The 14,915-nt window shown below is 40.8% G+C and overlaps 1 protein-coding gene across 1 annotated transcript in view; it reads right to left on the reverse strand.

Annotated features, from left to right (window-relative positions):
- Window positions 1–14,604, reverse strand: part of ptchd4 (patched domain containing 4) — a 109,349-nt gene extending 94,745 nt beyond the window's left edge. The window contains exon 1 of the mRNA XM_038799891.1: window positions 13,664–14,604. Within this exon, the coding sequence (XP_038655819.1) occupies window positions 13,664–14,269 (606 nt within the window). The 5' untranslated portion in view covers window positions 14,270–14,604. The remainder of the gene's footprint in view (window positions 1–13,663) is intronic.
- Window positions 14,605–14,915: the final 311 nt, after the last annotated feature.

Consider the following 14,915-nt stretch of genomic DNA (forward strand, 5'->3'; position numbering starts at 1 on the left):
GACAGTGGCATTCTATTCCGCACATACAATAAACGCCATTGGCATGTCATTAATGGGCCTGACCTACTATTCACTGGGGCCTTCACAATACTCGCCTCTGCCAGGAGGAATTACCAACGGCGATTTTCACTTGTTGTTTACAATATCAGGAAACAGGCGCCGTGGCTGCTAAGGGAGGGAGAGGAGGCAGGACATATTCCCAGAGGCGCGACCGTGGGTTGCTGGTCCAGGCTGGCTGGAGGAGAGGGGCATCTGCCAGGGTCAGGGGGAGTAGCAGGGGATGGGTGACCTCCCTCGGACCAGGTTCTCCAGGCATTGACTGCCATGTCTGCGCCTGCTAGCTAGCCACCTTTCTGCGCACCCTACTGACAGCCCACCATGGCCTGTGGTTGTGCAGAGTGACCCACCCCATACCACTGGCACTCCAACCTCCTCTCCACCTCACCAACTACCTCCCCTCCTCACCGCAACTATGCACCACCCTGCCAGTGAGGGCATCATGTGGCCCAGACAATCCATTCTTACCCTGTTGAATTTGGCTCCTCCCAGTTAATTCTTCATACTCTGGATTGTTCCTTGCTCTTTACCATAGCCAACCTAAACCTTATAATACAATGATCATTGTCCCCTATGTGTTCTCCTATTTACACTTGATCCACTCAACCCAACTCATTCCCAAGAACCAGGTCAGATGGTGCTTCCCTTGTTGTAGGACTGGGAAGATAGTGCTGTAGAAAATGTCCTGAACACACTCTAGGCGCTCTGCTCTTTGCACAGCTGCTATTCCAATCTCTATTTAGATAACTGAGTTCCCCATTTAAACTATGCTATAATTCTTGTAACTGTAATTTTCTTGTAAGTGTTTTCCTCTGCATCTTTCCCACTAGTTGGTAGCCTATAAACTACACCCAACAATGTGACTGTACCTTTTTTCGTTCCTTAGCTCTAGCCAAGTAAATTCTGTCCTTGGTCCCTCTGGGACATGTTCTCTCTCCAGCGCAGCAATGTTGTCTTTAATCAATCCTGCCACCCCTCCCTCTTTCCTTCCTTTCCTGACATCCAGGAATATTTAATACCCAGTGCTGTCCTTCTTTGAGTCAGCTCTCTGTTTTAGTCACAACATTTCCACATGATAATCTGCACCTATAATTCACTCATCTCATTTACCATTTTCAATGCATTCACATGAAACTGGGATCAGAAGTCTTATCTCAAGTTAATGAATGCTCCAATGGACATTAAATCACTGTGGATGTTATGCCCATTTGCACATTCGCCAATAGGCTCCACATCCTAGATAGAAAATCCAAACCTCAATTACTGCTGTAAAAAGTACAGATTTTACTACTGCTGCTATTAATTCCTTATTTCTTGTTAGTTAACATCTAAGAAGAAATCCATTGTCAAACATTCCACTGCTTTCCTAAGGCAAGGACCATCGTGTGATAAAACCAATAGCTGGAATAAATAGGCACAGGTTCTCCACGATCTCTGGCCATGCTATGAAATTGGCATGTTAAATTGGGTAAGTGACAGCACTCCCATGAAACATAAAGAGCTGGGATTCACCTGTACAAGTAATCTGAATTACAGAATCTAAAATCAAATACAGTACATTTTACAGAAAAGAATAAAGAAACCAAAAAATGGAACAATTATTTTCAGCCATTTGGCTGCAGATAAACTTAAGGTGTAACAGCATAAACGTATAATAAATAAATAACCAAATCCTATTTTTAAAAGAACTTTTAATTTTCTTCGCCTGCTTCTTGTCTAGGGTGGAATTGCGATTTATTTTAGAGATAAGGATGGTGCTCCTGAGGTGAATGCATCAACTGGATTTATCTGAACATTACTGTCACTGCATCTCTGGAATTGCCGTGGTTGCAATTACAATGGGGGTAGGTTTGGGGGTAATAAGCTTAATGCAATTTTTAAGGCTATGCCAATATTTCCATATTTCAGACTTTACTACAACCTATTGGCATTACACATAAATCAGAGTGAATTTTGGTATTTGGATATAATCTTTAACTTTTTCGCTTTGTTTTCATGCATATGTTGGAGCTTAATTTGTTACCGTGTAATACTGGAAAATCCATGTTACATTGGTCAGCATCCATTGGGAAATTTACTTAATGCTCCATAACAGCACGGCAACTTTCAAACCTCAGGCGAGAAGCTATCCGTCAGATCCACCTGAGCAAATTAAAAGCAGCTCCCTGCACTAGTTTGTGCAATCATGCACTTTTAAAATTTAGTTTGCTTTGAATGATTACAGCACAGTTACTTTCAGGACAAAAATATAACCTTTTTGGCAGAAATGCAAAAGCATTATTGATCAGAATTTACTGTTAGCAATTATAGTTGTTAGAAATTAGTATTATGCCGACAATATATCTATTTATTAGCTATGAATGGGAATAGTTATTGCTGTAATTTAGCTTCTCTAAAAAGAAGCTAATGAAATGATTATCCTGAGGCAATGATAGCTGTAGCTAGCGTGAAAAGGGGTCATGATCACATGAGGCCTCTGCAATAAAGAGGGCAACTGGATAGAGGCTTAAAAATCAATAAATATTCTTCAAAGGTGTTTTATGTTTTTCATTTAACCCTACCTAATTAAACTGGCTGAAACCCAAATGTTAAATAGTGTGTGGAGGTAGAATAGAAGTTACTTTAGTGAACCACCCTCTGGTTCAATAGTCTGTCAAGAAATGAGAATAGTAAGATAGAGTAACACTTTTAAATGCTTATTAGCAACCCAATGAACAGCTCTGAGTATAGCTAACTGATAACAGCCAAATATGAACAATGATACCCCTCAAAATAAGCTTGGAGGTTGAGGATAATATTCAATGAGTTATGAAATTGATCATGGGAAACAGTACTCGAGACAAGGAAAGCAGTCTTGCAGATGGTGTAAGGACATGCCGATAAAGACCCGTAACAGCAGGGAGATCGCAGAATAATAATAATCTTTATTAGTGTCACAAGTAGGCTTACATTAACACTGCAATGAAGTTACTGTGGACTCTTATGTCATGGTTTAGACAAAGAATAGGATATACCATTGTGCGCCTCACACATTTTCTGCACAGCAAGTTGTTATGATCTAGAATGTACTTCCTGAAAGAATAGTGGAAACTGATCCAATATTAATGTTCAAAAATGAATTGGACAAATATTTACAGAGAAACAAATTACAGAACTGTGGAGAAAAAGTAGTAAAGAACTAGTATAGCCATGTTGCACCAAATGGTTTATTTCTGTGCTGTATCATTCTTTGATTCAATTATCCGATGGATATTGTCCAGGACACTGGGAGGACTCCTGTCCCCTTTAGCTAGTTCTGTAGGATCTTTTACATCCATTCTGAGGGAAAACAGAGCTTTGGAGTAGCTCCTTACCGGAAAGGTGGCATTTCCAACAGTGCCGCATTCATTTTATATTAAACTGAATTAAAGGGGCTATTTTATAGGACAATTAGTCCTGACACGATAAAATCAGGGTTTACCAATGAGAAAGAGTATCAAGCATGTTTTGAAGAGGACAGCACGGTGGCACACAGGTTAGCACTGCTGCCTCATGGCGCCGAGGTCCCAGGTTTGATCCCAGCTCTGGGTCACTGTCTGTGTGGAGTTTTCACATTTTCCCCATGTTTCCATGGGTATCGCCCCCACAACCCAAAGATGTGCAGGGTAGGTGGATTGACTACGTTAAATTGCCCCTTAATTGGAAAAAATGAATTGGGTTCTCCAAATTAATTTTTTTTAAAAGCATATTTTGAAGTAAGTCATTGCAGTAGGCTGTGAAAAGGACAACACTCAATACTGGAATCATTCTGACTTCATCCTAAATTCCTTGGGTGGATTGGAAGACTTCAAGAAGTACGATGGTAAGAAGAAAACAAAAAGAGAAAGGATGTTTGCACATTCCAGCTGACCTGTCCAATCTGGACTGGCAGTTTTGCTATATAACTAATATGTTTTATTCTGTCTTAAACTCTGATTAAAGTCAGCATCCACACCATATTGGTTGTGATTGATTGATTAGATAATTGACAACAAGAATTAATTGTGCTATATTGAAATATAAACACATTTGTGAACTTCAACCACAATAGTGGTTAGTTGGCAAACTTTAAAGAGTTTTTTTTAGTTTAAGCTACAGTATAGTTCTGATATACTGTAAAATTTAATAGTCCAAGGATTCATTCTCAAATATCCAACATCAGGAAACATTTTCCAACACAAAACAAGATCAGCCTTGGTCAGTGTATCACTCCTTCCTCTCAGTCAAAAGCTTTAAGCCCCATTCCAGAGGCTTGAGCACATAATCTAGGCTAATACAGAGTGAGTGCTGCACTGTTGGATGTGCTACCATTCAGATAAAATGATAATCCAAGGCTCTGTTTATCCTCTATGTGGAAGTTCATGACACTACTTAAAGAGGGAGAGAGTTATCCCAGTGCCCTGGACAATATTTAACCATAGCACAACTGAATCATAAAATGATACAGCACATAGGCTTTCCTAGTTATTTGGTAGAGGTATTTTCCCTATAGGCCTGTCATTTATTTTGTCCAATTCCCTTTTGAATGTTACTCTTGCACCTGTTCCCACTATTGTTTCGGGGAGTACATTCCAAATCATAACACTTGCTGGATAAAAAAATGTTTCATCGTGTCAGCTTTGGTTCTTTTCCTTGTCTGCCAATCACTTTCAATCAATTTCCTCTGGTTATTGAACCTGTTACCACCTGAAAAGATTTCTCTTCATTTCTATTGCCAAAACCATTCATCTATCAAATCTCCCCATAATCGTCTCTGCTATAATATCCTTTCGGGAAGGAAATCTTCCGTCCCTACCTGGTCTCGCCTACATGTAACTCCAGACCCAGACCAATACAGTTGATTCTTAAATACCCTCTGAAATGGATTAGCAGACCACTCAGTTCTTGGGCAATTAAGAATGGGCAATAATTGCTGGCCCAGCCAGCAATACTCAAATACTCTGAACGAATAACTGACGGCCCTCATCACAGATCAGTAAGTCTACCCTGTCTCCCTTCTCTCTGAAGCCTTGGCATCCTCCCTGAAGTGTAGTGCTCAGAATTGAACACAATATTCCAGTGTTTTATAAAAGTTTAGCATAACCTTTTGGTTTTTCTACTCTGTTAATCTTTTACCAAAGCCAATGATCTCATGTGTATATTTAGCAACCCTCTTAATTTGTTCTGTCATCTGCAAAGATTTGTGAGACTTGCTGTTCCTGCATCCCCTTTAAAATTGTATCAGTTCATTCATCTTGTTCCTTCTCATTCTTCCTAACAAATGCCTCACTTCCCTGTGGTAAATTCATCTGTCACATTTCTGCCCATTTAACCAAGCTTTGTCCTCCTGAAGAATGTTACTATTCTCCTCATTGTTTACCACATTTCTGCATTTTATATATTCTGTACAGCTTCAATTATGCTCTTTAAATAAATCCAAGTCATAAATAAGTATTGCAAAGAACAGTAATCCTAATACCATTATCCGAGGAACACAACCGTATGCTCCCCCCACTTTGAAAAGCAACGATTCACCACTATGTTTTCACCCCTTTAATAACATAGGCTTTATTTTAAAAAAAAATACATTTTGAGTACCCAATTATTTTTTTCCAATTAAGGGGCAGTTTGGCAAGGCCAATCCACCCTCGCAACCTGTTTCTGGTCTGGTCTGATCTGACATTTTTCAGACATCTTTGTGGATATTGATCCTTTTTTGTACTTGTTTTATAATTATAAACAGATGCAGCACCCATCAATTTCTACCCCTCTATCTGGCTATTTAACTCATTACAGTTTTTTGGGACCTTGCTGTGCAAATTGGTTTCTTATTTCCACATGCAATAATGATTAAACTTCAAAAATAGCTTTGACAGCCCTTTGACAGAAGGAACATTCTGAAGTGTTGAAAATATTATGTCAATTAAATTATTTTATTAGACAGCAACTGGCATGCCTGAGAAAGATCTGATCAAAATTTAAAGTTTTATAAAATTGGACTTTAGCTGCTCATTTAAATGCTGGAACTGCTGGAACTAAAGGGGACCCTGTCATATCTTCCAAATCGCCACCAAAATGATTATGATTATTACTTTAAGACAATAGTTATGCCATTATCACATTCCAGCCATGACAGTAATAATTCATATGTTTCAATGTTTGCAGTCAAATAGCAGTTAGAACATAGAGACCATAGAACATACAGTGCGGAAGGAGGCCATTCGGCCCATCGAGTCTGCACCGACCACTTAAGCCCTCACTTCCACCCTATCCCCGTAACCCAATAATGCTTCCTAACCGTTTTGGACACTAAGGGCAATTTATCAAGGCCAATCCACCTAACCTGCACATCTTTGGACTGTGGGAGGAAACCGGAGCACACGGAGGAAACCCACGCAGACACGGGGAGAACGTGCAGACTCCTCACAGACAGTGACCCAGCAGGGAACTAAATCTGGGACCCTGGCGCTGTGAAGCCACAGTGCTATCCACTTGTGCTGCCATGCTGCCCTACAGTTGACCTGCAGAGCCCACTCCTGGTCGGGTGTCCACTGCTTTGATCGGCACTTCAGGTAACCAGCCCTACTACATATTGTGTTGAAGGTAGGTGGGGAGGTAAGAGGTCAAAGTGCTGGTCTTCTTATTCAGCTATGGAGAAAGGAATCATGTGCTCTTCGAAGAATAGTTTGTGAGAGTTGGTAAAGAATTCAGATTTAGAGAAAAAAAGCTCTTTCAGACTGCTAAATGGATTCAGGAAGAACATTAATTTGTAAGTCTATTATTCTCACTGATAGGGTAAATGTGATCTAATTTGTTATAATCTCATGCTATGAGGGCTGTTAGAAAAAGGTTGATATTTACTGTATTTGTCTCTCTGTTGCATGTGAGATAGCACATGAGAGGATAGTATCTGTTTCGCATTAACATTGAAAAACCTTTCTTATGATCCACCTGGATCACCCAAGCATATGACTGAATATTGGACAATAAAGGTGAACTGCTGCTATAGGATTCACTGAATGAAGGGACTGGTAACTGAACCTAAAGCAAATCTAGTCCAGACTCAGGTAGTTTGAGTTAAACGTAATGTTCACTATGATGATCGAGAGCAATTTCTAGTCTTATATATTTAAAGCAGAAAATGTTTGAAATGCTCATATGTTGGCAACACACTTAAAACATTCTTAAATATTCCCCTTAATTTCAGGTTAATATAACTCACCCCCAACTCCACCCAGGCCTGTAGCCTTTCTTGTCTCCTTTCCCTACCACACCTACCATCCCAGGAGGAAAAATAGGTTGAGACCAGTTGAAGTCTGCAACTATGCCTCCCATCTGAAAGGATATGCGAGATAAAGAATAAAAGGACAGAGAAGAAAGAAAAGAGTTAAGCAGCAACAAAGAAAAGAAGACAGAAACAGAAGGAACAGCAGAGGAAGAATCAGCAACATAAAGACTTCAGAGATGAGTAAGGAAGTGATCATTATTCTCTATCTTTCTGAACGCAATATTGTGCAAGATTGACTGAATAGTATTAGAATCATAATGGCATACCTCGTCTGCATTGGCATGAATGAAAGTTCTGAGTTGCGAACCTATCATCAATATGATTTATGCAGGAAAGTGAATTACAATTCCACAGAGCTTAATTGTAGGGACCAAAGGCATTGCTACTGTCTTCCATATGTTTAGCTGAAGGAAATTGCTGTAGGATGTCAAAAAGCAGTTGTACAGTACAAAGACAGTGAAGGAGTTAAGATAGGTGGTATAGAGTTAAAGATGGGTGTTATCAGCATGCATGCCGAACCTGACCCCATATCTACAGACACTTTTTTGCCAAGAGACAGAATTAGATGAAGAAGAGGTAGAGGCTAAAAATTGATCCTTCGGAGCTTCAAGAATGGACACCAAGGGTGGGATAAAAAGCCATTGCCGAAGATGCCTTGGTTATGATCAGATCATATGATCAGTGGAAAACTCAGAAAGACTGTCGAAGGAGGATGATATTGTTAACTATAATGATAGAGGTTAAGGGCACTGCAGTTGAATACCTAATTTTCTTCAGTTTATTCCTATTTTCTTTTCCCCTTAGTTTAAACATTGCCTAATATCTGTTGTTGAGTTAATTGATTTGGGGGAGGTATTGTACCTGACTCTGTGAAGAAATGATTGAAAATACTCAAATGGGAAGATAAAGTTCCTGAAGTGGTCTTGATAAAAATCTGTCTCTCCTCTACTCATCTGAATTCACATCCCTTATGCCAATGTGCTCAGTAATCCACATTAGCCAGTCCACCAGCGCTATCATTCTAATCACTGTTTAAGTGAAATTTCTCAATAGAAAATGTAATAGATTAATTGTCATCATATGTAGCAAAATTTGAAATGCATTTAGCATTTCCAGTCACTCTTTAAAACTGTTGTTACTGAAAAAGATCCTGGGAACAATTCATCTGCTCCTTTTGGATAAGACGAAGATTCTGATAATATTCCATGCCAATCTTTTACATGGTGTAATTCTTCACCTCTACGGCATTCTTGGGAGAATATTTAACACAACCCAATGATTCCTATGTGCACTACAATGCCTTTATTTTATTGATATTTTAATGTATGTGATACCAATATTTTACTGCCTTTGTTACCTGTGAACTTAGCAATTCCAATGCACCCTTGACTGACCTGTCACATCTACTCACAGTAAACATGAAGTTATCCAAAAACGTCACCTCTAACTGAACTTATACCAAGTCCCGATCATCTACCACCACTGTGCTCGCTGACCTCTACTGGCTTCTAGTAAATCAATTTTAAAATTCTCCGATAAATAAAAGCAAAATACCGTGGATGCTGAAAATCTGAAATAAAACAGAAAACGCTGGAAAAACTCAGCAGGTCTGGCAGCTTCTGTGGGGGAGAAACAGTTAAAGCTTTGAGTCCAGTATGACTCTTCTTCAAAGCTCATCTTGTCTCCAAATCTCTCTCTAAGCTCCTTCAGTCCCTCAGCCCTCCAAGATATCTGTGCTCTTCCAATTCTAACCTCTTTAGCATCCTGATTTCAAATGTTCCATCATTGCTAGATGTGTCTTCAATTGCTAAGGCCTTAAGCTCTAAAATTCCCAACTTAAACGCCTCTCTTCCTCTCTTTTCCTTTAGGATCTTCCTTCCAATCTACGTCTTTGAGCAACTACCCTTATATCTCTCAACATAGCTTGCTGTCCAATTCTGTTCTGAAAGATGTGCTGATAGGTAATTTGGACATTCTGAATTCTCCCTCTGTGTACCCGAACAGGTACCGAATTTGGCGGCTAGGGGCTTTTCACAGTAACTTCATTGCAGTGTTATTGTATGCCTACTTGTGACAATAAAGATTATTATTATAAGACCTCTCTGAAACACTCAGGATGCTTCATTAAGCTACATAAACATAACTCATTGCTGCCTTTACCATATTTCTTTAATTCAGTTCACTCCAACATAGGTATCTTTTCACAGGTCTTTAAATTCCCATTTCCCAACTGCAGTTGTTTTTGAGTCTTTCAACCTGAATTAAGATAACACTTTTTTTTCCACCCATTTTACTTTTCAAGTGAATTCACATTTAAATTTACACGCATTCATATACATGGGCATGTAATGCAAAACATGCCTTTGGTAATTCATGCACTGAGGAAATGTTCCTGATAGCACCTTCACATAACAGAAACACTTGCCCAATGACACATTCACCCACCACCAAGATGCACAATAATGACTTCATGCACACAGCACAAAGAAACTCTTGACAAACTACGTGCATTGCAGGATGACACTTATTAGACCTTTAATTTAATTTGTTCTTTTTTTCACAAGTTCTGCTCATACCACAACTGTGAAAACAAATATATGTAATATAATAACTGGTCAAGATTTCTAGTGAGTTAGCTTCTGACATCCGGATGCTCAAACCGACTATGACAGGCACTCCTTGTTTCTTATTGATTGCAGACTTATTTCCCAGGACGCTCAAATAGTATAAGAACAGTTTCAACATCCTAAATGGAAAAATGCACATTGAAGAGCTCTCTCACAAGAAGTTATGCTGTCTCAATGTGAGCAATGCTATTACCCTTGATCTGAAGCCATTTTTCGTATGATGTTGCGTATGGCATTAAACTAAACATGAAAGGAAAAATCCCAGACATGATTTCTTAATGCCACAAAGTGGTCAACACCTTATTAGCAAATGTCTCCACTCAGTATACAATCTGCAATCTCATACATACTCTATTTAGGAATTATTCAACACACACCTGATCAGTTACTAGTGGTGTACCGCAAGGATCTGTTTTGGGGCCACTGCTGTTTGTCATTTTTATAAATGACCTGGAAGAGGGTGTAGAAGGATGGGTTAGTAAATTTGCAGATGACAGGAAGGTCGGTGGAGTTGTGGATAGTGCTGAAGGATGTTATAGGATACAGAGGGACATAGATAAGCTGCAGAGCTGGGCTGAGAGGTGGCAGATGGAGTTTAATGTGGAAAAGTGTGAGGTGGTTCACTTTGGAAGGAGTAACAGGAATGCAGAGTACTGGGCTAATGGCAAGATTCTTGGTAGTGTAGATGAACAGCGAGATCTCGGCACCCAGGTACATAAATCCCTGAAAGTTGCCACCCAGGTTAATAGGGCTGTTAAGAAGGCATATGGTGTGCTAGCCTTTATCAGTAGGGGGATTGAGTTTCGGAGCCACAAGGTCATGCTGCAGCTGTACATAACTCTGGTGCGGCCGCTCCTGGAGTACTGCGTGCAGTTCTGGTCACCACATTATAGGAAGGATGTGGAAGCTTTGGAAAGGGTTCAGAGGAGATTTACTAGGATGTTGCCTGCTATGGAGGGAAGGTCTTACGAGGAAAGGCTCAGGGACTTGAGGTTTTTTTCGTTAGAGAGGAGAAGGCTGAGAGGTGACTTAATAGAGACATATAAGATAGTCAGAGGGTTAGATAGGGTGGACAGTGAGAGTCTTTTTCCCCGGATGGTGATGACCAACACGAGGGGACATAGCTTTAAATTGAGGGGTGGTAGATATAGGACAGATGTCAGAGGCAGTTTCTTTACTCAGAGAGTAGTAGGGGTGTGGAACGCCCTGCCTGCAACAGTAGTAGACTCGTCAACTTTAAGGGCATTTAAGTGGTCACTGGATAGACATATGGATGAAAATGGAATAGTGTAGGTCAGATAGGCTTCAGACGGTTTCACGGGTCGGCGCAACATCGAGGGCCGAAGGGCTCGTACTGCGCTGTAATGTTCTTTGTTCTATGTTCTATATTGAATGTGAAATATAATTGAATAACTAATGGAAAGTTAACAGAGAAATTCTCAAAGTGTGAATTTTCCTATTTCACTAACTACTGTTGTAAAACCAACAAACTTTCCACATGCTTTTCCGAACGAACTGATTTTCATTCTTTCATATTTTGCAAGGATACAATACAACAGCTGTACGGGTGCCCATTTCATTCCACTGTTATACCCTAAAATGTCTGTGTTTAGGTAAAGCAAATTTGATTGCTAGTTTCTTATCACTATCCAGACATGAGAGCGCAAATAAATCACAAAAAAAGTATTTTAAACTAACAATTGGTTTTGGTCACATTCTGATAAATACAATATTAACACATTAACAGACATCATGAGCTTATACTTTAAAAGGCAAACTTCATGCATTTCAGCTGCACTAGAACATTGTAGCTGCCTGATCTTTCCAACATGCACTGCATTGTTCTCTGTAGCAGTCTACCAGGAATAGAGAGAGATATTTAAGTCTGGCTCCCAAACATTAGAACAATTTGAAGTTCTAGTAAATGAGAGAAAATAATTGGCTTGTTTTCCACACCATAAACATTAGTTCTGAATTTTATGGCAACAAATACCTAGATTACTGAACATATATAGAAACATACATAGAAAATAGAAGGAGGAGGCCATTCGGCCCCTCAAGCTGGCTCCGCCATTCATTATGATCATGGCTGATCATCAAGTTCAATACCCTGATCCTGATTTCCCCCATAATCCTTGATCCCTTTAGCCCCAAGAGCTATCTCTAATTAATTCTTGAAATTACACAATTTTTACCCTCAACTACTTTCTGTGGCAGTGAATTCCACAGATTCACCACTCTCTGGGTGAAGAAATTTCTGCTCACCTCAGTCCTAAAAGGTTTACCCCTTATCCTCAAACTATGACCCCTGGTTCTGGACTTCCCCACCATTGGGAACATTCTTTCTGAATCTACCCTGTATCATGCTGTCAGAATTTTGGAAGTTTCTACAAGATCCCCTCTCACTCTTCTAAACGCCAATGAATATAATCCTAACTGACTAAGTCTCGCCTCATGTGACAGTCCCGTCACCCCTGGAATCAGCCTGGTAAACCTTTGCCACACTCCCTCCATTGCAAGAACGTCTTTCCTAAGATAAGGACACCAAAACAGTGCACAGTACTCCAGGTGTGGCCTCACCAATGCCTTATACAATTGCAATAAAACATACCTATTCCTATACTCAAATCCTCTCGCTATGAAGGCCAACATACCATTTGCCTTCTTTACTGCCTGCTGTACCTGGGCACTTACTTTCAGTGACTGATGCACAAGGACACCAAGGTCTCACTGAGTATCCACTTCTCTCAATTTACACCATTCAAATAATAATCTGCTTTCCTTTTTTTGCTACCGAAGTGGATAACTTCACATTTATCCACATTATACTGCATCTGCCATGCATCTGCCCACTCACTCAGCCTGTCCAAATCCCGCTGAAGCATCTCTGCATCCCCTCACAGCCACCCTCCCACCCAACTTTGTATCATCTGCACATTTGAAGATAATACACTTAGTATCCTTGTCCAAATCATTAATATATAATATGAACAGTTGGGGTCCCCACTACCCCACTAGTCATTTCCTGCCAATCAGAAAAAGACCCATTTATTCTCACTCTTTGCTCCCTGTCTGCTGGCCAGCTTTCTATCCATTAAATTGGGAATGAAAGTCATGGAAATGGACTTGAAGTCATTTAAAAAAAATCTACACTGCTATTGTTTATTCTGACTGATTTGACCACGTGTTTCTGCAACACGTCATTCAGCTGCAAGGGTGCGTTGCAAGAAGCCCCCCTTCAAGTATTAGCTCCTTCAGTGTCCCCATTGCTATTGAAGTACTGCAGGTTGACCTAGTGTGCAATACTGTTCTCTAAGAAAGTATCGCAAACTTCCCGTTCAGTTTTGCAATTAGCACATTTTGCTCTCATTTTACTTGTGGACCGTTTTGGAATCGATTACGGAGAGGTTTTTTTTTTGCTTATTGAGAGAAACAATTCCGTGAACTGAAAAGTAAAGGAAGAGATCCGCCTGATTTCTTTTTCCCAACCCGGTCTAAAAATGAAGCAAATGGAAAAGCCCCGCGGTGTGTGTGTGTGTGTGTGTGCAGGATTCATTCAAAGCAATCTCGTCAATCCGGCAACGTCCGACATAAAGCAGCAGCATGGAAATGTGGAAAATGAAATGAATTAAATAAATAACTGTTTTGGAGCGACAGTCTCCAAGCAAAGCAGAAAATGAACGTTAGCTTTCACCTTTAATTTAGTATTAGGGTAGCGCAGCGACTTCCTCGGTGCGGTATTATTAGACAGTGCGGCTTGACGAAGATCCTCCAACACTTCGATGATATCGTCAAGCACGCACCTCTTGTCGCTGTTCCGTAACATACAAATATGAGAAAAGGAATAACTGAATCCCGAGCCGTTGACTCGCATCTCCAGCACGGCTTTGTGCATCTGCAAAATCTGATCGGCTCTCTCCAAGATATCAGCCCCCGGTGGGGAGGTGAGTACCACCCGGCCGTATCTGCCCGGGGTGTGCAGGTCCGAGTACAGGTTGTTCTTGGACTGGTTGATCGAGAAAAGGCTGTTCACTAGGGTCCTCTCGATCTTGGCCAGGCTGTGCTTGGGCGACACCAGCAACTCCAGGTCAGTTTCACGCTGAAATCTATTAAGGAAGGTCGCCCCGAACAGAATGGACAGGATGGAGGGGACTGTCAGGAAAAAGACGGGATGCCTGCTCACGAATAATCCCAACCAGTAGAAACATCCCTTCAGCCCTGAGTGCACGACTTGCCGCAGCATCCTCCAGCAGCTCTTGCAGATCCCCCAGCCCTGGATCTTCCTTCCTGTAAAGCTCATCTGACATCTGGCTTTGCCCCGCTTACATGTTATTCCACATCATTCCCCCCTTTTGGGGCTCACTCTGGAAACACTGCAGCAATTCGCAGCAGACGGCCAACTATTGATCATTCAGGTTTTTTTTTCTAGTTAAAAGGCCAGCCCTCGTTTCGCCATTGAGCGGTAATAGTTGTATTATTTTCACCGCATCGCCCTCCATACATATGTGCATTAGGGAGCAGTATAGGACTGCTGGAAGTGCTCAATAGGCGCACTCTAATTTATCGACCTACTGGAACCAAGTGTGTGGTTCTGAATGGGGGAGGACTGGCGGATGTCTATTTATAGATAGAGCCCTGCACACCACACTGGATCCCGATTGAATGGAGCACAGGCGCTGAACTAGAATCGTCCAAATGATGGGCAAGGATTTTGCTGCAATTGACTAAAGTCTGAATGATGGAGCTTCAGCTTTCAAATTGCACAAGTTGCAGTTTGTACCCCTTCCCACCCCCAGTGTACTGTCGCGGGCCCAGGGGAAGTCTTACCCAGTGTTTGAATTTATATTCGCAGGCGAATCTTTAAAGCCGATGCTAAATGAAACGGCTTCTGATTGTCTTCCTGGGCATCACTGGATCTCTGCAACTGCTAATCGGGAATCAAAGCA

Source organism: Scyliorhinus canicula, chromosome 6, assembly GCF_902713615.1.
Source record: "Scyliorhinus canicula chromosome 6, sScyCan1.1, whole genome shotgun sequence".
Taxonomy (NCBI): domain Eukaryota; kingdom Metazoa; phylum Chordata; class Chondrichthyes; order Carcharhiniformes; family Scyliorhinidae; genus Scyliorhinus; species Scyliorhinus canicula.